The following is a 25,922-nucleotide window of genomic DNA, read 5'->3' on the forward strand; positions in this document are numbered from 1 at the left end:
AATTTCAGGTAGTTCTAAAATGCGCCACTTAGTTTGTCGCTTTGATTGAGCCACTTTTACGTTGTTTCGCGTTGAATGCACCAATAGAGCTAATTAAGACCAACTCTGTTTTGGTGTACAGAGAGAATTAGTGTCTCACCAAGATTTTGTGAAAGTGTCTCTCGTGCAATCTTAAAAACGGTGCAGCATGAGCAAGTTCTCAACAGATTTATGCATTTTGCAAATTCTTCACCACTTTTACGATGCGTGAGAGATGCTTTGCAAAAATTGTCTGGGCCAGTCTTCATGAATTCCAGGGATAATGTTTTGGGGGGTTTTAAGTAATCTTCAGGCCTATTAAGATTTTTTAAACATGTACAAAAAAAACGCAAAAACAATGCTTAATGCCCATGGTTTTGGAATTGGCATGTCCACAAACCATATTTTGTATCTCCCGAATAGGAAACAAAAAAGCCAATAGAAAAAGTTTTTAGGTTTTAACCATTCCTGACTCTAGTAAAATGAATAAATTGCTATATATGTTCTTGTGATAACTGTATCTGGGAAATTAACCCAGAAAATCTGCCACAACTGGGGACACAGGCAATGAAAACCTGACGATTATTTTAATCCAGAACGACCCTATGCAAAGTTAAAAAAAACAAGTTCTACTTTAACTACATGTAGTATATATGTTTCATCTTTAGATATGATATTCTGTTATCACTGCTGTGTCTTATCATAGTACAATGTTATTAATTTGTATTCTAATTATCACTGCTGTGTCTTATCATAGTACAAAGTTATTAATTTGTATTCTAAGTGTTTAGTATTTCAGTTTAGTGTATTTACCTTCTTTTTTCACCTGCATTAATCTCCATTTAAAATATCTGCTTTTTGATTGATTCTACAGTCAACGATCTGGGAGGTGACATCAAAGGAGATGGGAAAAATTCATCGGCTGCAGACAAGGTTGTTGAAGAAATTAGGGCAAAAGGAGGAAAAGCGGTGGCCAATTATGGTATGGGATGCTGTCAGTCCTCATGTTTGATGTCTATTTCATCTTTAATTCATGTTGCTGCCACTAAACTCATTTCCACATTCACACATGTACAAATTGTAGCACATGAAAAAAATCGCTTTGGGGAGAACTGCTAAATTAATTGTTATAAAGCATAAATTAGCCCTCTGAAAATGAAATATATATTTGTAACAGTGCAGTGCGTAGTGTGTTATTACTACACGGATAGCAGTCATTTGAGCTGTGCTTGCACAATATTTGCTGTCTCTACTATGTCAACACTTTGATCCTTGATAGCTGCTGGCTTTTTCTTTAAGCTCTTTATTGGCTATTACCTTTATAATAAGCAGGTTGTCAGTTTTACAACAAGCATCTTCCTTAAGCAGTTGGCTGTTTGTAAAAAATTGGGCTGTTTGCCCTAATAGATTCTTGGAGTCGTTCTACAGACTTGAAGTAAACTTGTCAATTAATTAGCCCAATCTTGCTTTCAGTTTAAATGAGCTAAATCAGGGCTTGACAAATTTTCCCTTAAATCTAGGAACCAGCTAAAAAAGTTAGGAGCCAGTTTTTTTTTTTTTAACTAACAACCAAGCTTTATTTAATAAAACGGATACTAAATTTACACATAAATACGACTAGAACCCCACTCTCCTCTATAGCACAATTGGATGAAAACAGACTGTCTGTCTCTTTCCTTTCGATGCCATCTGATCCGATCCACGGGATGGATAGAAAATAGAACCACCATCCGTCTGCTTTTGGTGAACAGGATCAGATGGCGGCAGATTACTGCTTCATAGAGGAGAATCAAGGGTCCGATCAGGTCTGCCTGAAAAACTGACAGGCGGACCTGATCAGACAGCCCGTGTGAAAGGGGCCTTCGGCTGTGGCATGGCGATGAGGAAAAAAAAAAAAAAAGTGTGTATGTATGTGTATATATATATATATATATATATATATATATATATATATATATATTTTTTTTTTTTTTTTTTAATAATTGGAAAAAAAGAAAAAAAATATTATTTATTTTTTACATTTAAAAAATAAATTAAATAAATAATGATAACCACACTCCCTGTCAAAGGTAACTAACTGGACAGGGAGATGGTAATGAATTGAGAACAAAAAGGCAGTGGAAACAGTCATTACAACAGTCATTACTCCCAGCCTCCACAAGAGGGCGCCAGTTCCCCATTGGAAGCCTGTCATCTCAAGTAGGCCGAAAAGCCGGGGCCTCAATTTTCGGACGGCCCGGAAGTCCCCACACGGAGTGCGCTGAAGTCCGGGCAAAAATGACAGGACACCTTCTGCAGGGCACCCCCAGGCGCCAGGTCGCTAATTCTAGTCGCAAATGCGACCTGGCGCCCGGGGATTGTCGAGCCCTGAGCTAAATACATTCTGGGTACATGGGGAAAAAAAGTGTCGTGAGTCTTAATCCTAGTACACACAGGCCGAATGTCAAGCCGCATTGGCCTGTTAAGTAGAAACTGGCCGACATTCGGCCCGTGTGTACTGCAGGCAGTCCAACAGAAGCCGGCCATTTGGCCATGTTCTGTCGAAGGGGCATGGCTAAAAAATGTCTGGTGATCGGCTCCCGATTAGCGCTCTCAGCCAATGACCGCATTGTTTAGGTGGGGTACAGTCCCCCTGTCAGAACACAATAGCATCGCAGGGGAGATTGCTGTACTAACATTGCATAGTTCATACAGTGGCTCCTTTTGAGCTGTTTTTTTTCGGGTGGAACAAAAAAAAAGGAACAGTGTGTACCAGGCTTTAAAGTTTTAAAGTTATTAGAAAACAGCCACATGCTGTCTAGAAAAGCCTGTCTTCTACTAGCTATAACGAAAGTCCCTTGCTCTATGTGTGCAATGAGCTATATCTTTGAACAGGTATGACATGCCACCAGTTGAATTAGCCCAGTAGCTTTGCAATCCGCAAAGCGTGCTTTTTGTTTGTTTTAGGAGTTCCAGGTCGGACTCAGCATGGGCATATCGGATCCCTACAGAAATGCAGAGTGACCACTGCTTCTTTTATAGAGAGCAAGGCAGGAGACAGACTTTTTTACTCATGCTGTGACTCTTTCTAATAAAAACAAACTGTAAGAATTAGCACACCTGAAGTTATGATGTACTGAATATGAATGTATTTAGCTGATTAATGCCCCTTTCACACAGGCGGACCGTTCAGATCCACCTGACGGTTTTTTTGGCGGATCTGAACGGTCCCCCCATGCATCCCTATGGGGCATCAGATGTCAGCGGAGACATGTCCGCTCACACCCGATCCGTCAAATCTGGATGGATGGAAACCCTATTTTGCATCCGTCCAGCGGATCGGATGAGAACGGACCGACGGTCCGTTCCCACCTGATTCCCCCATAGAGATGTATGGGGCTGTGACAGCTGTGTCTCCGCATACAGCACGGAGAACAGCTGTCATTCTCCTGCTCAGCGGGGGATCGGCGGATCGATCCCCCGCTGAGAAAAGCGGAGTCCGTTTGACGGACTATATGTGTGAAAGAGCCCTTAAACTTAATGTTTAGGTTTCAAAAATAATCCTAGGTTCCTCATAGATGGTTCAAATCCTGGCTGGTTCCACTGTGTATGGGCAGGCTGTGAAGGTACCTAGCTGATCGACCGGTCAATCAACTTTGGTACAACTAGCCTGCCAGATTTACTTGCAATTATTGATAGCAGCTGCTATAGCCACTAGCAATATTCACTGTCTTTTCCCAGTGATTGCAGGAACGAAACTTTGCACAGTCTATGGCCTACCTTAAGCTTTACTGCGCTGTGTATCATAAAGAATTGCCCTGTTTTTTTTTCCATAAATTACAGTTTTCACCTTTTATTTATCCCTTTTTTTTCTCTTTTTTTTTTTTTTATCTTCTCCAGCCTCTTTAATTTATTTACTGTCTACATGCCTTTGCTCCACCATGGGCTACATATCATTGCTCAGGACCTGATCAGATGCCTGATAATGACAACTCTAGAGCATGCTGTGGCCCATGAACTTTCAGCAGTGCCACACAGATTTTTTTGAAAGATCCAGATTTATAAGGATTGAAAACTACTGAAATGCTGTTATAGTTTTTAAAGATATGACGTCACCAATTTAACAAATTGCAGGAAAAAGCACATATTCTTTTTTTCTCCTTGAATTATTATTTTATTCACTTGCAGTGTTCATTTGAACTTGCTAGAAAATGTAACTACTTACTTACTGTACCTACAGGTAACCCTCATTTTAGGTCTACCTGTAGGTATAAATTACACAAAAAGCCTCTCTCTTTCGTTCACTGATGGACACAGCTTCAAGTCTTCAGACCATTGGGCTTTATGTTGTCTCTCTTCAGGAGTAGGACTAGGTGGAAACCTTTTTGGTTATGCCCCTGGGGCAGTCCCAGAGGGTATACCATCACTTCCTGCTGTAGGGCTCCAGTTTTTTTCTGCCACTCTACACCTTGTATTTTAACTTTCAATAGTTTTTATTAAGAAGGTTTTCAAGAACAAACAAACATTACAAACCTCAAAAATGCAATGGTATAGCAAGTAATAACGTGTATAAGTGGAAAACATTATAGTAGGAGGTCTCTGTAAGACTGTGTGTTAACCTTTAGAAATTCACATAACCGAGTATAGGTATATCCCTAGCTGCAGGACAGGGGAGGGGATAGTGGTCTGAGGCGATTTCCCAACATGTACCAAAAAAGGAGATGGGGGGCCTGAGGAAGAAAAACTGAGTAACCTGATCTGGACCACACCCAGCCGGCAGCCAGAACCAGATGCCATGCCCCTTCTGGGTGGCTAAACATCCGGATCCGGTCCAGGCTACCAGTGGGGAAGCCCCACAGACAACAGGAGTGAGAGCGAAGAATGAGATGGGGGAGAAGGGACAATGGGAAACAATAAAGGTTAGGGAGGAAAAGGGCAGGCGTCAACAAGGAGTTCATATCTCAAGTCAAAGGTAGGGGTGAGGACCTAGAGGAAGGCAGAACTGCATATAGGCAAAGAAAAATGGGGGCAGGCTGCCAGGTTTGAGATTTGCACATATTTAGCCCAGGGTTCCCAAGTTAGCTCAAACTGCACGACTCTATCAGCAAGGATGCTGGATTTTTTTTCTTGGAACATTATCCAGGAAATTTTCAATTTGGCTTCTCTGACTGAGACTTCTTCCAAGCCGTAGCTATGGTGAGTTTAGCACCCAACAGGATAAAGTGAAGGAGTTTCTGTGAGTGTTTAGACATGCCAGGGACCTTGCCGTTGAGCAGAGCAATCTGAGGAGATTGGGTAATGGAATGGTCAATGACCTTCCGGGCGATGCGGAATATGGTAGACCAGAAGGAACGGATCCTGGGGAAAGACCACCAAGTATGTATGTAAGATCTCCGGTTAGCTCACAGTTCCGAAAGCACATAGGGGAAGCGTTCGGGTACATACAGGCTAAACGGGAGGGAACTAGATACCATTGTGTAAACAGTTTAACATTGGCTTCAATCAGAGAAACATTCAATATACCTTTTGAAAGAACAGTGAAAACGGTTGCACCAATCATCCAGGTCCATCTCCAGGTCCTTCTCCAAGTCCGACATAAATTTGGTTTTATCAGTGTTGTCTGAGAGAGCACTAGGGCTGAACGATAGTCGATGTGATATCGACTATCATGCTGCGGGCGTGGGCGATAGTCACATCGCCGAAGATACGATAGTTAGGCATTAGGCAGAGAGAAGTCGGGACTCGGGAGGACTCACAGTGGTTGTAGCAGAATACAGCCCGACATCCGTCCCACACGTTCAAGTCTGCCTGCCTGCAGCTAGCCTTGTTCTCCTGACTGAGCGGTGAGCAGTGAGCCGTGAGCAGCTGCACAGCTAACCAATCACGCGTGCCTGCACACCTGATTGGTTCGCTGTGCCGCTACTCATGACGTGATTGGTTCGCTGTGCCCCGCTCATCGCTCGGTCAAGAGAACTAGCTGCGGGGCAGACTGAACATGTGGGATGGATGTCAGGCTGAGTTCTTCTACTTAAGTCTCTCTGCATTGAAGGGGACACGGCATGCTGGTCACTACATTGATGGGGGGGCATGCTGGTCACTACATTGATGGGGGGGGCATGCTGGTCACTACATTGATGGGGGGGGCATGCTGGTCACTCCATTAATGGGGGGCATGCTGGTCACTGCATTGATGGGGGGCACGGCACGCTGGTCACTGCATTGACGGGGACACGGCACGTTGGTCACTGCGTTGAAGGGGACACGGCACGCTGGTCACTGCATTGATGGGGAGCACGCTGGTCACTGCACTGAATGGGGGCATGCTGTAGTAACTCTGCATCGAATGGGGGCACACTGTAGTAACTCTGCACTACTAAAAATGCACGACGAAGAGGATCCGCCGCAAAAAAATATTGCAATATATATATAGTTGGGGAAAAAAATATTGCAATGTGATTTTTTTTTTTTTCAATATCGTGCAGCCCTAGAGAGCACCATATATAATAGTGATACCCCCCTGGGGTCCCTGGCCTCTGAGCACCAGCGCTCATAGGGCAAAATTTGGGGGGGGTTCAGGTTTAGTGTGGCAGATGGAATGGAGATAATGTGAGATTTGTGAGTGACGATAACTCTCTGTCAAGGGCATTTTGAGGGAGCTAACACAGTGTGGGAAAGACAAGGGTCCCATGGAGTTAAAGAAATGTCCTATACGAAACAAACCTTTATTTAGCCACCAGCCAAAGGCTCTAATATTCTGTCCGGGGGAAACTCTGAGTTGTGAAAGAGATGTGTGAGAGGTTTTAAGGCCGAGACAAGGTTTGCGTTCTTGGAGAGGGAGTCATGGAATAAAAAAAGAGTGCTACAGGGTAGGGGAAAGGATCGGGGGTCTGGATTTAGGGGAGCACCAGGCTAGATAATCAAGTGTGTGGTGTGGAGTAGCTTGCCTTTCAATGCGGACCCAATCAGGCCTATAGATAGCGGAAAATTGAGCTAGTTGGGCGGCTTGGTAATACCAGCGGAGGTTCGGTAGGGCCAGACCTTCGTTTTTTCGTGAACAAAATAAAATTTCTCTTAAGTCCTCCGACAGTCGCCGCCTCTATATATTCGTCACTAATGGGGGTTAATGACCTTTGCTCCGTAGGAGTAGCTAGGCAACAGAATATATTAATATCAAAGCTTTTAGCATATCCCACCCCCAGGGGGTGGTCCCCTCAGTCCATACCTCCCTGCTTCCTGCATTTCCAACTCAGTTTCTAATGCCTAGCTCAGGAGTACGCAGGCTGTTCCTGTGCTGGGGCTCTCAGTCTCAGCTTCTTTTCTTTTTGATTTTATTTGAAGTTTTTTCTCTTTCTTTTACTTAGCTGTTTATTTTCAGCGTTAGTTAGCTTCTTCTGATTAAGATGATCGTGCGGAGCTGGGTCTCAGTCTGGCCACCCTGGTTCTCAGGGCCAGGGGCTTCCCAGCCTGCCATCGAGTGTTCAGCTTAGGTTTTGCCCTTGCACATTGAACGACCCATCTCTGTTCGCTGCAGGGATGCTATCGGTGAGGTGGCTACCTCACTGAACGCCATTGCGGTTTCGCACCGCGGTTCCGTTGCGTCATACTTGCGACACTCCCTGTCCTCAGTGCAGCGGTTTGGTCGCTGGAGCAGGCTCCCCACGCCATCCGGACTGGTAAGTGTAACTCTATGTGGGGACCTGTCTATTTGGGTGTCAGTCTGGGACTGTGTGACCCTGCATGTCTGTGTGGCTGCTGTGCTCCCTGTCAGTTCCTGTGTGAACTTGCTGCCTGTGTGTGTGGGCTGTGAAGGGGGGGGGGGCTCTCCCGCTCTGCTGGGTGTCGTTGTAAAGCAGTCAGATTTTCAGCATGCTGTGAGGCGATCGCTGCGGCGATCCGCCATTTTTCTGGGGCAAAGATCATGGTGGCAGGTCCTGTGAGGTACTGTACGGCGTTTTTGGTGCCAAGCGCCGACATTTTGGGCAGCGATCGATCAGGCCACATGTCAGCGCCATGTTCTGTTTGCCAGGGTTTTCCTCAGCCGAGCGGCCATGTTTGTGTAGCCTTGCATAAGCTTCATAGGGGCGGTCAGTCTTGCATCACTTCCTTTTGCTCTGGGACAGCGATCGGTGCAGCAGCCTGTGTGATCTCTCCAGGTTTTAGATTTCCTTTTTTCCTGTATTCCTTGCCCAGTTTCTTATCCCTGTGGGGGTCGGTGTATTCAGTGGGTGCGGTGGGCTTGCGCTCGCCGCGATCTTAAAGGGGCAGTACCCTTTATTACTTTTTTGTTGGGGCATGGATTCTCAGGATTGCAAGTTTCCTCCCACCTTGGTGGGGGGCCAAGGGGCTGCTGCTTCCCCCGAGGGGGCTGATCTGGCCACTATTGTGGCAAACTTAGCTGCTCAAGTGCAGATGCTGGTGGCTGATCGATCCACTAAACGGCCCAGGGTGTCTATTTCCTCTGATTCAGAGGGCGATGGGGCTGCTATGGCTGGAGTGCCCTTCTCAGGGTCTCACTCATCCCTAGACCTTGTGGGGTCTGACGGGGAGGCTGAGGTGGAAGGGGTAGATAATTCTCCCCCTGGCTCGTCTGAAGAGCTTGCAATCATGGATGAGTTGGTTGCTTCTATCAAACAAACGCTGCATTTGCAGGATGAACCATGTCCTCCTGCTTTGATGTCCTCTTATGGGACGCAAAGGAAACGCAAAACATCGCAGGTTTTTCCTTGCTCTACGGAATTTCAGCGCGCGGTGGATGAGCAATGGTGCAATATAAAGAAGCCTTTTGCTGTGCCGAGTAGGTTCATGCTGCGTTATCCTTTTACACCAGCTACTGATGAGCGTTGGTGTGTGCCGCCTCAGGTGGATCACGCGGTGGCGATTTTGAATAAATCAACTGCGATCCCTGCTGAAGATACCCCGGTTTTCCGGGACCCGACGGACAGGAGGTTAGAATCTCTGGCCCGTCATGCTTATACGGTTGCTGGCTCTATGCTGAAGCCTATTTTTGCTTCCATTATGGCAGCCCAGGCTATTGCGGATTGGACGCAGGTGCTCAAGCGCACTCTGGTGGCTGACTCTGCCCCGCCGACAACTTTGGCTATGGTGGATCAGATTCACCAGGGTGTCATGTATTTGTGTGACGCGGACTTGGATTTAGTCCCTTTGGCTGCGCGTCTTTCTAGTGTGGCGGTCTTGAACCGTCGCCTGATATGGCTGAAATGTTGGTCTGTTGATCAGTCTTCCCGCAAGACTTTAGCTAATTTGCCCTATGCGGGATCTCGCCTTTTTGGCGAATCTTTGGATACTCTGATAAAAGGTATTTCTGGGGGTAAGAGTACTCTTTTGCCCCAATCTCACAAGAATAAGTTTGTTCGTGGTAAGAAGAATGCCTCGTTTAGACCCTCTCAGGGGTCCTTTCGTGCCTTTCGGTCGCACTATAAGGGCAGGCCCTTCAAAGGCCAAGGCTCCCAGAAGAAGCCGTGGACGGGTAAGCAGGAGTCCGGCCAGTCCGGATCCGCTGCCCACAACAATGCGGCCTGAAGGGGCGCCCTCACCCGCTTCTGGGGTGGGGGGACGTTTGCTCGGTTTTCTTCAACCCTGGCTGGACCGCGTTCGGGACAGGTGGGTTCAGGAAATCGTTCGATCTGGATACAAGATCGTGTTTCTCTCTCGGCCGGCGGGCAGATTTTTCCCCTCAAACCTTCAGCTGACTCCGGAGTGCTTGCAGGATCTGCACCTGGCGGTGTGGGACCTGCGGGCCCAGGGAGTGGTGGTTCCGGTGCCTCGTCGGGACAGATTTCGGGGGTTCTATTCCAATCTGTTCACTGTGCCCAGAAAGGAGGGCAAGGTACGTCCGATTCTGGACTTGAAAGCCCTGAACCGCTTTGTGCGGGTTCGCAAGTTCCGCATGGAATCCCTGCGCTCAGTGGTGGCTGCCCTGGTTCCGGGGGAATTCATGGCCTCCATCGACTTGAAAGATGCGTACCTTCACATCTCCATTTTCGTGGGTCACCAGAGGTACTTTCGATTTGCCATTGCGGAGGATCATTATCAATTCGTGGCGTTACCCTTTGGTCTCGCTTCGGCTCTGCAGGTTTTCACCAAGGTGCTTGCGCCGGTTCTGGCCTTATTGAGGGCCCAGGGCATTTCTGTTCTGGGGTATCTGGACGATATCCTGATTCGGTCCGCGACCAGTCAGGGCCTGGTGAACAACCTGTCCATCACGATGCAGACTCTGCAGGAATTCGGCTGGACGATAAATTTTCCAAAGTCAACGTTGTGCCGTCCGTTCGTCTTCCCTACCTGGGGATGATTCTGGACTCGGTTCAAGCGAAGGTCTTCCTGCCGGAAGACAAGCTTCGGACACTTCAGTGCGAAGTCAGGTCCCTCAGGGACAATCAGTGCTCGTCCCTCCGGACGTGTATGAGGTGTCTGGGATTGATGGTTTCGGCCTTCGAGGCGATTCCCTTCGCCCAGTTTCACACACGGGAGCTTCAGGCGGAGGTCCTGGCCAAGTGGGACGGGCGTCCGCAATCTCTGGATCTGCGGCTGTCGTTGAGCCTTTTCGCCTGAAGGGGTCTTTTGTGGTGGCTCCAGTCCCCGGCGGTGTCGGGGGGCAAGTCTTTTCGTCCTTTGTCATGGACGGTGATCACCACGGACGCCAGCCTGTTGGGCTGGGGTGGTGTTCTGGGCGTTCTATCCGCCCAGGGAACTTGGTCGGAGGAGGAATCCTCCCTTCCGATCAACATTCTGGAATTGCGAGCGATAAATCTCTGTCTTCTGCGTTGGACGGACAGGCTTCAGGGCCGTCCAGTTCGGGTACAGACTGACAATGCCACAGCGGTGGCCTACATCAACCACCAAGGGGGCACCAGGAGTGCCCGAGCGGCTCGGGAAGTAGCTGACATTCTGTCTTGGGCCGAGACGCATGTCCCGGCGATATCTGCAGTTCACATTCCGGGGGTGGAGAACTGGCAGGCGGATTATCTGAGCCGTCAGACCCTGGACCAGGGAGAATGGTCCCTTCATCCGGATGTCTTCCAGATGTTGTGCGGGAAGTGGGGGTCCCCAGATGTGGACCTGTTCGCGTCTCGTCTAAACAAGAAGGTGGAAAGGTTCGTGGCAAGGACACGCGTTCCTCGGGCAGCCGCCTCGGACGCGTTGGTGACGCCCTGGCATCAGTATCGCCTGTTGTATGCCTTTCCACCGATTCAGCTGCTGTCCAGGTTCCTTTGCAGGTTGGCCTCGGAACCGAAAACGGTGATTCTGGTGGCACCAGACTGGCCTCGCCGGTCTTGGTACGCAGACCTCGTGAATCTGGAGGTCGACGCTCTGTGGCGTCTGCCACTACGAGAAGATCTCCTGTCTCAAGGACCGATATTCCATCCTGCTTTACAGTCGCTGGCTTTAACGGCCTGGCTGTTGAAAGCCAGGTCCTGAAGGATAGGGGTCTCCCCCTGAGGTCATTCCCACTTTGATCAAGGCTAGGAAGGCCTCTTCAGGGAAGATTTACTACCGTGCTTGGAAGGCTTACTTTGCCTGGTGTGAGTCCAGGGGGTATTCCCCTCGCTCGTACTCGGTGTCAAGAGTGTTGGCTTTCCTTCAAACGGGCGTGGACCAGCGTTTAGCGTTGGCCACGATTAAGGGTCAGATTTCTGCGCTGGCCGTTCTCTTTCAACGCCCTGTGGCGTCTTACTCTTTGGTTAGCACCTTTGTTCAAGGGGTGCGACATTTGGTCCCTCCTAGGAGGGAGCCTTTGCCTCCATGGGATTTGAACCTTGTTCTGTCCGTTTCGCAACATGCTCCCTTTGATAATATCAGGGAGATCTTGTTGTCTTTGTTGTCCAAGAAGGTTGCCTTCTTAGTGGCGATTACTTCGGCTCGCAGGGTGTCGGAGCTGGCGGCCTTGTCCTGCAAATCTCCGTATTTGGTGATTCACTTGGATAAGGTGGTCTTGCGACCTAACCCGTCTTTTCTTCCGAAGAGGATCTCGGAATTTCACCTCAATGAGGACATTGTTCTGCCTTCGCTTTGCGCGAAGCCTAAGCATCCGAAGGAGGTGGCTTTGCATTCCTTGGATGTTGTTAGGGCGATCAGGGTTTACCTGTCATCGACTAAATCCTTTTGCAAGTCGGATTCTCTCTTTGTCCTTCCTGAGGGACCTCGGAAGGGCATGGCGGCGTCGGCTGCTACCATCGCAAAATGGATCAGACAGACCATTGAGCAAGCCTATGCTTTGAAGGGGAAGGTTCCTCCTTTCCCTGTGAAGGCGCACTCTACCAGGTCTCTGAGTACGTCTTGGGCCTATCGTCATCAGGCTTCTGTGGCCCAGGTGTGTAAGGCGGCGACTTGGTCGTCCGTTCACACTTTCTCAAAATTTTACAAGGTGGATGTTCACGCATCGGCAGATGCTTCCTTTGGCCGCAAAGTTCTTAGTGCGGCAGTGCCTTAGGGTCCCTTGTTTTGGGCCCTTGGCTGTTGGGGTGTTTTTACCCCTAGGTTACTTGTTTTTTCCTGGGTTGTTGCTCCTGTTGAGCACGTTTTTTCCTGTTGCCCAGTTGGTTCTCTTACTTTGGTAAGGTTCCTTTCTCTGATGTGGGTACTGCGTTGCTTTAGGCGCGGCTGCTTTTTTTCCCACCCCTCATGTCTACACTGCTATGGGACGTCCCCATTAGTGACGAATATGAAGAGGCGGCGACTGTCGGAGGACGTAAGAGAAAACAGAATTTTTGTAAAATCTTACCTGTAAAATTCCTTTCTCTGAGTCCTCCGACAGTCGCCGCCCCCGCCCCTCTTTTGGGGTTTGTTTATGTACTCTACTGCTATGCTACTGAAACTGAGTTGGAAATGCAGGAAGCAGGGAGGTATGGACTGAGGGGACCACCCCCTGGGGGTGGGATATGCTAAAAGCTTTGATATTAATATATTCTATTGCCTAGCTACTCCTACGGAGCAAAGGTCATTAACCCCCATTAGTGACGAATATGAAGAGGCGGCGACTGTCGGAGGACTCAGAGAAAGGAATTTTACAGGTAAGATTTTACAAAAATTCATTTTTTAGCAAATCTGTGTCCTCCAGGGCTCCAAATGAATTTAATGATGGCGGTCTGAAGGTCGACCAAATGTGCAGACTTAACAGGGATGGGAAGTGAGCGGAACATGTGGAGGGTTCGGAGAAGCAGGGTCATTTTAATGGAGTGGATTCTAGCCAACCAAGATAGTGAGTGAGATTCCCAGGTGGAGAGGTCAGCTTTTAGCTTCCTAAAGAGCAGGGGGTAGTTTTCAGAATAGAGATATCCTATGGATGGCGTTAAATTGGTGCCCATGTACGGTATGGAGACTGAGTTCCAATTGAAGGGGAAGTTGGATTGCAAAATGGCAAGTTGGGCTTGATCGACCGAGATATTCATCGCCCAGTATTTGGCCATATTGACCACTAGGCCCGAAGCTTTACTGAAAGCTTCAAGTTGTTTAAAAATATTGGGGATGGATACCATAGGATTGGTCACAAAAAATAAAAGGTCATCCGCAAACAGTGCGCATTTGTGTTCCGTGTCCCCACAACGGACCCCAGAAATATCAGGATTATGTTGCAAGCCTTTTGCTAATGATTCAATCGCAATAGCGAATAACAACGGCGATAGAGGGCACCCTTGGCGAGTGCCTCTAGCTAGCAATAGGGAAGGGTTCAGAGTAGCATCCATGAAGGTGCACTCGAGCAGAAGGGAGCGAGTACAGAGTTTGTAGTGTGCTCATGAAGCGGGGACCGAATCCCCACCTCTCGAGCACCGCAAATATATATAGCCAAGATACTGTGTCAAAGGCTTTTTGGATATCGAGAGAGAGAGGAGGAGCCCACTCTGAGGGGGTCCTCCATCCCATGCCGAACCCAAAATAGAAATGATGTCGATCGCTCAACGGATTTGGTCCGTCCCTTGTCTGCCTGGGATGAATCCAGACTGGTCCTTGTGGACATAGAGGGAGATGAAAGAGTTCAGTTTATTGGTGAGAAGTTTAGTGAGCATTTTAATGTCATTGTTAATGAGTGGAATGGGCCTATAATTGGAGACATCGCTGGGGTCTTTATTGGAATAACGGTCAGCAGAGCCGCGTTAAGGTCTCTGTGCAGGGACTCACCCGACTTAAGGGAATTGAAGAGTTTCGTTAAGTAAGCAGCAAGGGATTCCGAGAAGATTTTATAGTACAGTGGCGAAAAACCATCCGGACCCGGGGCCGACGCTGTTTTCAGGTTTTTGATCACCGTTAGCACTTCCGATTCAGAGATCGGTTCCTCCAAGCTTTCATCTATGTCGAGCCGAGAGCTTGGGTAGAGGGATCGCATCCAGGAAATGCTCGACCTCGGTAGGGGAGTCTAGGCTTTTTTCATATAATTTAGCGAAGAAGTTGTGGAAGGAGGCCATGACGGGGACAGGATTTTGGGTTAAGACTCTGGAGGGTAATCATATCCTAGGGAATACATGAGACCGGGGCTTGGGGGTCAATTTGGTGGCTAAGCGCGAACTGATTTTATTGCGTTCCGAATAGAAGCGAGCATTAGTCCAACGCATGTGCTTCTCTGTTGCTGTAGTGAGAGCCAAATTCAGTGCAACTCTGTCTGCGTCTAGCTGTTGTAGAGAATCCGCCGTGGGATTCCATTTGTGCATCTTGCGAAGTAATTGGAAGGATTTTTCAAGTTTAATTGTATCAACTTGCCTTTCGCGTTTGAGCTTGGAGGCCAATTGAATGATTTTCCCACGGGTGACCACTTTATGAGCTGCCTAGGGGGAGATATCATCAACCTCGTTCAACACAAATAATTCCTTTATCAATCATGGTACAGTGTACAGGATTGGATAAGAGGGACTCAGTAAGTCTCCAGTAGGAGGGGCCCATAGGGTGGGAGCGCGTGAGAAGGGAAAGGGATACAATAGCATGGTCTGATAATGGCGTTTCACGAATTTCGGATTTCAAAGTGTTGGGAATGAAAGAAGAGGGGACAAAAATTTGGTCAATACGGGCATAGGTTAGGTGAGGGGCAGAGTAATGCGTTTAATCCCTAGAGGAAGGGTGGTGCTCTCTCCATATGTCGACAAGGCCCAAAGAAGAAGTAGTTTTAGCAACCTTAATACTCTGCCTGGAGGGCTGCCTAAAGGGGGAAGTCGGGTCTAGATGCTGCGGTCAAACGCCAAATTTGAATCCCCACCCAAGATTAGCATGCCCACCGAATGTTGGGTGATAAGGGCAGCCAGAGCTTCAAAAAACGTAGCTTGTCCCGTGTTGGGAGAGTAGTAGGATAAGAGGGTGAAAGACTGTCCGTCTATATCCCCAATTAAAAATATGTAACGCCCCTCCGGGTCCCGCACTATCTTGGTTGGGGAAAATGTAACCTTGCCAGAAAGGAAAATAGCCACACCTCTAGTCTTATCAGAGTTTGCCATGACAAATAACGGGTATTTAGAATGAACAAAGGAAGGGTTGTATGTAGCTGGAAAGTGGGTTTCCTGCAAGAGCAGAATATTGCAGTGTAGGGTGTGATAGTATTGAAATAACTTGCGCCTCTTGAGCGGAGAATCAAGGCCCTGGCCGTTATGGGAAGCCAGTCGCAACGGTGGCGGTTGGAGGTCAGAGGTAGCCATAATAAAGGGTAGTAGTAATCTCGGGAGGAGGATCATCAGAAGAAGGAAGGAGGTGGATATCTGGAGAGTGGAGCCGGACCCAGAGGATCCCGACAGTCCGCCGCCCTAGATCAGTAGCAAAGGGTGACAGGGAGGAGGAGAGGAGGATCGGGAGGAGGATCATCAGAAGAAGGAAGGAGGTGGATATCTGGAGAGTGGAGCCGGACCCAGAGGATCCCGACAGTCCGCCGCCCTAGATCAGTAGCAAAGGGTGACACCCTGAGAGTGGGGGAGAGGATGAGGCAAGGTTCTTTCCTTCCAACTTGCGCCTGTCCCCGGACCGCTTACAGGGTCTGTTTGGGGCGTTACAAGACCTGTTACTTCAAGGGGTGATTGTCCTGGTTCCGACTTCGGAACATTTTCAGGGTTTTTACTGAAACCTGTTTACAGTTCCCAGGAAGGAAGGCAAGATGCGTCCAATCCTGGACCTCAAGGCACTGAACTGCTTTGTGCGGGTGCAGAAGTTCAGAATGGAGTCCATTTGCACGGTGGTGGCATCCTTGCGCCAGGGGGATTTTCTTGCCTCTATCGACATCAAGGATGCGTACCTTCACATTCCAATATGTGGCGGTCACCAGCTCTTCCTCTGCTTTGCCGTGGGAGAGGAGTATTATGAGTTTGTAGCGTTATCCTTTGGTCTCGCCTCTGCTCCTCTGGTCTTCAGAAAAGTGTTAGCACTGGTGCTAACTTTGTTACGCCAAGGGGGGATCGAGGTACTGGGATACTTGGACGACCTCCATCTGCAAGCAGAGTATTCTAAGCAGAGTGCTCATTCCTCTGGAAAAAACTCCAGAAATTGCAGGCTGCAGTTTGTCTCCTGCTGTCCAGCAGATGGTTATTCCTCCGGACTTGCATGTGGGTGCTAGGCCTGATGGTGTCAATCTTCGAGGAAATTCTGTTTGCACAATTCCATACGAGGCCCCTGCAGGGGAGATTCCGGCTAAATGGGACAAGACTCCGCAGTCTCTGCACAATCAGATCCGGCAGAGTCCGGCCAAAGGAGTCCCTGATTTGGTGGCTTTGTTCTCTGGCGCTTCGCTTATGCAAATCCTTCCTCCCCTTGTATTGGACAGTGGTCACCACGGATGCCAGCCGGTTCGGCTGGGGAGGCGTCCTCGGCAAACATTCTGCTTAGGGGATCTGGACACTGGAAGAGTCCAGTCTACCTACCGATCAATGTCTTGGAACTCCGAGCGATCAGACTGTATCTTGACCATTGGACTAATCACCTTCAGGGATACCCAGTGCGCATTCAATCGAACAATGCCAAGGCCGTGGCTTATGTCAATCACCAGGGGGGCACAAGAGGTGTGCTGGCGGCTGTGGAGGTAGCCGGCATCTAAGGTGGGCAGAATGGTTAGTTTCAGCCATACACAATCCTGGGGTGGAAAACTGTCAGGTGGATTAACTCAGTCATCAGGTGTTAGACCAAGGGGAGTGGTCCCTTCATCTGGAGGTGTTTCATCAGTTGTGGCTCCAGTGGGGTATCCTCGAGGTGGGATCTTTTGGTGTCTCGGTTCAACAGAAAGGTGCTGAGGTTTGTGGCTCGGTCACAGGATCCTCTGGCAGACGCCACAGACGTGCTGGTGGCCCCTGTGGGGTCAGTATCGTCTGATTTACGCCTTCCCTCCTCTGAAGCTTCCACTAGGACTTCCTTGCAGGATCGAGGCACAAGGGATTCCAGTCATCTTAGTTGTCCTGGACTGGCCTCGCTGGTAGGCCGATCTGGTGCGGCTGGTCGCCGATGTTCCTTGGAAGCTTCCTCTCAAGGAGGATCTGCTGTCACAAGGACCAATCTTCCATCCTGTTTTACAGTCTCTGGCTTTGATGGCTTGGCTGTTGAACGCCAGGTGCTGATGGATAGAGGTTTGTCTGAGTCGGTGTTTCCAATGCTGTTAAAAGCTAGGAAACCTACTTCTAGGAAGATCTACCATCGTACGTGAAAGATGTAAATTGCGTGGTGTGAATCTCTTGGGGTTCATCCTCGCTCTTGTTCGATGGCTTGGATCTTGGCCTGCCTTCAACTGAGGGCTAAGCTGAAACGGTGTTCAGGTATCGGCCTTAGCGGTCCTATTTCCACGGCCCTTGTGCATACTTTTCTTCAGGGAGTTATGCACGTGATACTTCCAGTGCGGTCTCTGTTGCCGCCTTGGGACCTTGATTTGGGGCCCTCAGTCCTCCAGAAGCCTCGTTTTTGAGAATCTTCGGGAGATTCCCCTACATACAATGTCCCAGAAGGTGGTCTTTTTGGTGGCTATCACCTCTGCACACAGGGTGTTGGAACTGGTGGCGTTATCCTGTCGTTCACCTTACCTGGTGATTCACAGAGATAAGGTGGTTCTTCGCCCCTGTCCATCGTTCCTCCCAAAGGTTGGCTCTGAATTTAATTTAAATGAAGAAATTGTGTTGCCTTCTTTGTGTCCCAGGCCTAAACAGTCTTTTAGGAAGTCCGACTCACCATTTGTGCTCACGGATCTGCCTCAGAAAGGGTTGTACGCTTCCTCTGCATCCATTTCCGGATGGATCAGACTGACGGTGATTCAGGCCTATTCAATCAAGGGTCAGGTTCCTCCTTTCCCTGATAAGGCACAGGTGGGCTCCAGTTGTTTTGGTTGAGCTCCTGTTGCCTGGTTGGCTTCTGTTTAGCCTTGGGAATTTTTTTGCTGTTTCTACCAATCATGTTTAACACTATTTTGGGACATCCCAATGGTTAAGAAGATCAGGAGCTTTGTCCATCAAAGAACGAAAGAAAAAATGGGATTTTTGACTTACCGTAAAATCTATTTCTCTGATGTTCATTGACAGACACAGCACCCACCCCTGTATGGAGTTGTAATTCTTCTGACTCTGCTTGTAACTAAACTGAGTACCTATAGCAGGGAGGGGAAGTATACCCCCTGGGACTGCCCATAGGCGTACCCAGATTATTTTTCTGCCTAGTGTCCTACTCCTGTAGGGGACAGTATAGCCCAATGGTTATGAAGATCAGGATCTGTGTCCATCAATGAACATCAGAGAAATGGATTTTACGGTGAATCAAAATCCCATTATTTTACAAAAGTGGATTTATTTTCTATTTAAGACAGTGGAATGCTCTTGCTCTCAAGGGTCAAGCTCTCGAGAGGAGCCAAGTTTTACCGCTGTTTCTGTACTGTCCTCCAAATCTGAAATTGTCTACTAAGATCCCCTCTGAGTCTAAGTATCAGAATCTCTCATCTCTTTCAGACCACAATCTTTACACCTTCCGGTTAAGGAGCCAGATAATTTTTTCTCTATTTTCCTTTTTTTATGTCTTATCATACAAAAAAAAAAAAATCTACATTTGCATTTACTTAGTATGCCTCCCTTACCTGTGGATATTTAGTTTCTAATCATATCTCTGCATCCTCTCCTTGGACGTAAACTGGCTGATGCTATTATTATCTCTCGGTAAAAAGACTACATGGCTCCAAGCCCTCTACGGTTTTTGCCATTAGCTTTGCTGAGTATATCTGATTAATGATACCAGGATTCTTGTAGGTAATATTCTGCCACTATCTAATGCTCTTCTTAATGTACATTTTGCACATAGATCTAATATATGTGTGAAGAATGACTTGATATGATAAATAACGCATCATAAGCTCTGTCACTATGGCTATGATCTATCATGAACATAAAGTTATTTTGACTAGGATTATCAGACAGAAAATGTTAGTTTTCTGCCATGTAAAGTGACACCTGTATCTTTGTATTAACACTTTGTGTTGGCAAATGCAAAGCTCTGTAGTGTAATTTTCTATCGCTTTTGCTCCCATGACAACTTTCAGGAAGTTCGGGTGAAGCTCTGCAATGGTGACACAAACAGTAAACCATAAACAAAGGCTCTAACCCTTCCTCATTGTATCAAGATTAATGTGATACTAAACACATGCTGTCTAACATTGTCCCTTCTATATCTGTATATTATATACTATGGATGATGGCAATGCAATTAACTTAATTGAAATGAACAAACATCTAAGTACCTTTTTCCTAATCTATATACAGATGTCACATGACCCAGCTCTTTCCCAGCCTGTCTGCAGGGAAACATAGGCAGGGGGAGCTTCTAGTCCTCTGCTGCTGGTCACATGTTCAAAAAAAAAAAACAGCCCTTGGAATACAGAGTAAAACAATAAACTGTTTTAGACTGCCATACACATATACAGTTACCGGCCCTTTTATCGGGTACACCTGTTCTATTGCCTGGTAACACAAATTGTTAATCAGCCAATCACAGGTCAGCAACTCAAAATTCAAACCGAGCATCAGAATGGGGACGAAAGGGGATTTGAGTGACCTTGAACTTGGCATGGTTGTTGGAGCCAGATGGGCTGGTCTGAGTATTTCGAAAACTGCTGGTCTACTGGGATTTTCACACTCAACCACCTCTAGGGTTTAAAGAGAATGGCCTGAAAAAGAGAAAATATCCAGTGAGCATAAGTTGTGTTGACGAAAATGCCTTGTTGTCAGAGGAGTATGGGTAGACTGGTTTGAGATGATAGGCAACCGTAACTCAAATAACCACTCGTTACAACAAAGGTATTCAGAATACCATCTCTGAACGCACAGCACCTCAAACCTTGAAGCAGATGGGCTACAGCAGCAGAAGACCACACTGGGTGCCACTCCTGTCAGCTAAGAACAAGAAACTGAGGCTACAAGTCACAAAGGTTCACCAACGTTGGACAATAAAAAAGTGGAAAAAACGTTGCTTGGTCTGATGAGTCTCGTTTTCATCTGCGACATTCAGATGGTAGGTTCAGAATTTGGCATAAGCAAAATGAAAACATGGATCCATCCTGCCTTGTATCAATGGTTCAGGCTGGTGGTGTTGGTGATGTATTGGTGGGGGTTATTTTCTTGGCACACTTTGGGCCCTTTAGTACCGATTGAGCATCGTTTAATCGCCATGGCCTACCTGAGCATTGTTGCTGGCCATGTCCATCCCTTTAGGACTACAGTGTACCCATCTTCTGATTACTTCCAGTAGGATAATGCACCATGTCATAAAGCTCAGTTCATCTTAAACTGGTTTCTTGAACATGACAATGAGGTCACTGTACTCCAATGGCCTCCACAGTCACCAGATTTCAATCCAATAGAGCACCTTTGGGATGTGGTGGAAAGGGAGATTGGCATCATCAATGTGCAGCCAACAAATCTACAGCAACTGCGTGATGCTATCATGCCAATATGGACCAAAATCTCTGAGGAATGTTCCCAACACCTTGTTAAATCTATGCCACAAAGAACTAAGGCCGTTCTGAAGGCGAAAGGGTGCCCAACCCAATACTAGCAAGATGTAACTAATAAAGTGGCCAGTGAGTGGGTTCACCTCCAGTGAACAGTGTTTTAGAATACCAAGGAGGTGAAGCCTCCATCTATCAAGATGCATCCCACCCCCATTGTGTTTAGCTGGTTAGTGGGCATGGGGGAGGGAGGGAGTGAGTGGGCTGTCACGACCATGCAATTGTCCGCTAAAATAACGCAGTGCTGAATCGCAAAATAGGGCCTGGTCAGAAAGGGGGCAAATCTGTACGGAGCTAAAGTGGTTAAGTAATAGTAACATGCTTTCTGAAAATGTGAGTGGCCTGGCTATTATGCTGTTGCTGTAGCTTTAAAACGTTGGGTCTTTGACCAACAGCTATGCAGATCATAAGCCTTCCTGCAGTGCATACGTTTCGGGTCAATGCGATTTTTGTGTGAGTCGGGCAACTAGCATTTATAGACTGAAGGAAAAGCAATGTCGATTTCCTTTAATTGCTGTATGTGTGTACAGTCAGCTGTAAAGCAGACACCACTTCAGCGCTAAAGTGCTAAAAGCCATAGTGACCCATAGCACACAGCAAAAATGACCACACAGTGGTTGAAGGAGAGCAGTTCTGCAAAGAGTGCAAAAAAATGTGCAAAGTTAGTACCGCGGTATCCCAGCAGACTAAAGGCTGTAATTAAAGCAAAAGGTGGTTTAACAAAATACTGACACAAGGGGGTGATCCTTTTTCCAACTCAGATTCAGTTTTTTTTTTCCTGAACCCTTGGTGTTCTATCTTTCACTTGGATGTTATAAGTTGCACTAAATAAAGTAGATGGATAAAACAAAGTGCCTTCATTTCAGGCTTCAAAGCAAAAAAATTTGATTATTTTAAAGGATGATTCTTTTCTGTATCCCCTGTACCCACTGTATCTCTTATTCTGTCTGCCACTAGCGGCCTATCGTGTCTGCATCTGATAACTGTATTTCTACCCTCTTCATGAGTTCATCACTCCCATTTGTGTTATTTTCTTTCCTGCAACCATTGCTTGCAGGAAAGAAAATTGGTTGATCCCCCCCCCCCCCCCCCCCAATCAACACTGACTGTGTTGAAGACCTTCCATTAAGCTATTATGTTCTCCCAGCAGGGGGCGCAGGGAGTTGTCCCGGCTGGGAGAACACAGTGATTATTGCTAGCAGCAAATCTGACAGGCTGGTTGTACCCAAGGTGCTGAACCAGCTGAGGTTCAAACCATCTTTGGCCGGCTTCATTTTTACCACCACTTGTCTCTCCATTTTTAGATTATAAGCTCTCATGATTAAAGCCATCCTAACCCTCTTTCCTTGAATCAAATTGTAACTGTACGGTCTCCATTTATTTTGTAAAGCAATGTGCATGCTATTGAATCTGGTTTCTCAACATTGCTATTGTAACATGCTTGGATATTTTAAGAATATTACTTGTCTGGCTGTTTTTGGCTTTTATACTATGTGATAAATGTGACAAACACATCCGCAATTAAATATTGCCGGATTTGGTCAAATAGGATTATTTTGTATGATCAGATGCACCATCTAGTGGCCACAGTCAAGTATCTTCCGGATTTGTGGTATTTCAGGAAAATATTGCGTTATGGCCACTAGGTGGCACTTATGATCATAGGACATAATCACATTAGACCTAATGCAACAAATTTTCGCTGCAGCCTTGCAAATGTTTGTCACATTCATATAGTGATTTTTCTAAATGGATCTCTTAGAGTTGTTGATCTGAAATGCAGATGAAGTTTAGAAAATTGGAACTCCTGACCTGCGTACTAGCTGCATATCTGTGCCAAATCGAAGATACTGGATATGGATCAGCATCAGGGAACTAGCAGCAGTAACAGTCTCTGTATTCTCTGAATAACAGATTTCCCTGCACTTAAATGTGGTTTCAGCACTTCTAAATGTAATGTATGTAATTGCATGGAAATGACTGTATAAAAACCCACAAGCTGTGTGAAGGTTTATTCCTCTAATCTGTCATTTCTTTTCACAACTTTTATTTCTCTTTTTTTTTTTTCTCTTTAGACTCAGTGGAATCAGGAGAGAAACTTGTACAAGCAGCCCTGGATGCATTTGGAAGGATAGGTAACCACTCACTCTATTAGCTTTTCTTTTCTGTTTGGTGATTTTATTGACAAACGCAATTGAACTATTTTAAACAGTGTGTTATTTGATTTCAGTCATCTGCGTGTGAGCATCTGAGCGAATGATAAGCAAGAACATTGACGTTTTATGTAATTGATTTGCGGACCATTTCATTAATTTGTGTATTGATGTTGTCTTCAGATTTCATCTTCCTCTCTATTTTTCAACGCTTTTAACAGCTGAGCGTAAAAGTTTTGAAGATCTATAAAAATGATAATGCTGATAAAATTTATATCTGCTTTGATAAAAAGTCTTTTTCAGTGGAACTTAGCAAGTATTAGAATTTCTTCCTAAAGTAAAAACAGTAAGAGATCAGTCTAAGTGGTAAGAGAAACATGGTGGTTAACAGACGACTGAGCCTAGGATGAAGATTTGTGATCTGAAATGGCAATTTCAACAGAGTTACCCAGTTATCCTGGATTACACATGTTATGTCCATTTGGTGTATGGATTTTCCATTTTTCTAGATGTTTTTTTGTAAACTTATTTTCGATTGTTATTTTATGTTTTTGGATAACTCCTAAAGAACAAAGTGCCCTGTAACGGCTCATGCACACAGATGTATTGGGTAATGAAATGAAAAACTTCCACCTGGAAGGCAAAGGTGTTCCCTACAGCAACCTGTACAAAGAAATGCAGTATATGGCTGTATGAGGGTATACTCCGCTCCAAGCGTAAGCATATAGAGATATGCCCCTGGACTCAGACTGTCTGCATCCGAAGGCATTCCCATGTTTATGCTCAAGGCTGCATATACTTGTGCTCATCTGTAGCCTGTATTTCATTTGTACAGGTGGCTGTACGCAACACCTGTGGCTCCCAGGTGCAGAATTTTTTTGTGAAGTGCGATAATATCCCAAGTGCATGAGCCCTTTAAAAAGGGCTCAGGCTAAAAGGACAGATTTCAGCCTTGTATGTTCTTTTTCAAAGACCCCTGGCTTGCTCTTCCTTGCAAAAGCATTTCTTCAAGATATATCTAGCATGAAGCCCCGATTGCAGCACCCTGTGCTTTCTTGGGATCTCAGCTCTCTGCTCTGCAAAAACAACCCTTTGAACCCATCGGGGATATTCCTTTTTATGACCTTTCCTGCAATGTACCTTTTTGTTTGCTATCACGTCTGTCAGATAAATTCTTAAGTTGGCGGTCCTTTCTTGTAAGGAGCCACTCATACTTCACAAAGATAAGGTTGTCTTACACCCAAAACCATCCTTTTCTCCCAAGATGGTATCAGTCTTCCACCTCAATAATGACATCGTCCTACCATACTTCTGCTCTGCTCCAAAGCACCCAAAGGAAATCTTTCTTCATTGCCTAAACACAGTCAGAGCCATTAGAGGCTACGTTAAAGCTACAGCTTCAATTAGACAGACTGATTCCCTATTTATCCTGTCCTCAGGACCTTGCACAGAACACCCTGCTTCCAAGCCTATCCTAGTGAGATAAATAAAAAATCTGATTGCTAAAGGGTACATTTTCAAGGGCAAATCTCCCCCTCTTATGCTTTTACATGTCCATTCCACCAGGATGATGGTAGTTTAATGGGCATTCTGGCACCAGGCCTCTGTAGCCCAGCTGTGTAACGTCGCCGCCTGGTCCCCTGTTCATACTTTTTCAAAGTTCTAACAGGAGAATGCGCAGTCTTCTTCGAATGTAATATTTGGTCACAAGATTCTTGCAGCATCACTCTGAAGTTGTGTCCTTTTGACCGTTGTTGTTGGGCCTGTTGGCAAAGTTCTATTGGCCTAGTTGTTCCCCACCCTTCTCACTCATTGCTTGGGGATATCCTAGGGTGTTTGAATAATCCACCTGTGTGCTGTACTGTACGATTAAGATGAGCTGACTTTTGACTTACCTGTAAATTTTATATCTTTAAGTATAGTACAGGGAACAGGCTGCCCTCCATCCTGTTCCTTGGTTACTCTGCATTGTTTGCTACAATAATGAGTATTTATGAAGCGGGGTAGGGTTATAGAGGAGGCACCCATGGGGTGTGTCTTTGAAAGCTTGCCAGTGTCCAGTGTCTAGTTATTTTTCTGTTTTCTTGATGATTGCCTACACTTGTATGGTCCCCTCTTCTAACCAGCTTTTGAGTAATTTTTTATGAGGGGCGTTTAAGTCAAACCAGGTCTTTTGAGTTTAAACTACATGTATTTTTTACATATTCCCCTGCTACATTATACACTTCTCTCAGCGTTTAATGCCTGAAAAGCTTTGGCATAGAACGATTTGTCAGTATGCCTGAACCATCCTAGAACAGCCTGTTTCACTTCATTTAATGTTACCACAGAAAGCTTTGTCTCTTGTGCAATTCCACGATCGGTTATGCATTGATTATATAAGATCAGGCGTTCCACAACCACCACGGCTGGGATCGTCACTGAGGGACTTATAGCCATCTTTGAAACCTTTAAAATATCTTACTGCAGCTGAGCGTCTCATCACCGTACTGTGCTTGAAGTTTTCTGTAGATATATGTGGGTTTTACGCCTTCACTCAAAAGAAACCTCATCACCACTTGCTGTTCCATGCACGCACTAACACTTGTCTGCCACCTTGATTAACGGTCTCTGGACTGGTCCGTCACATGTGCGCCACCTATCAGTAATAGGACACACTTGCCACTTACTACTGCCTGTAATACCGCCACTCTAGCATCCCTTTTTATACCTGTAAAATTTTAAAGTACCAGTTTGATTGGAACACCCCTCGTAATATGGTTATTTCTTATGTACCTTTTGGTACCATGATCCTATATTACCCTGTTTAGTGCTTTTGTTCCTTC

The 25,922-nt window shown here is 46.4% G+C and overlaps 1 protein-coding gene across 2 annotated transcripts in view; it reads left to right on the top strand.

Annotated features, from left to right (window-relative positions):
- The window catches only part of HSD17B4 (hydroxysteroid 17-beta dehydrogenase 4), a 544,183-nt gene that overhangs the window by 123,416 nt on the left and 394,845 nt on the right, over positions 1–25,922 (top strand). For both annotated transcript variants that reach the window (XM_082251744.1, XM_082251745.1), the window contains exons 3-4: positions 893–1,000; positions 23,020–23,079. In XM_082251744.1, the coding sequence (XP_082107870.1) occupies positions 893–1,000; positions 23,020–23,079 (168 nt within the window). The remainder of the gene's footprint in view (positions 1–892; positions 1,001–23,019; positions 23,080–25,922) is intronic.

The sequence above is a fragment of the Pelophylax lessonae genome (genome assembly GCF_965119305.1).
Source record: "Pelophylax lessonae genome assembly, chromosome: 1".
In the NCBI taxonomy this organism is placed as follows: Eukaryota; Metazoa; Chordata; class Amphibia; order Anura; family Ranidae; genus Pelophylax; species Pelophylax lessonae.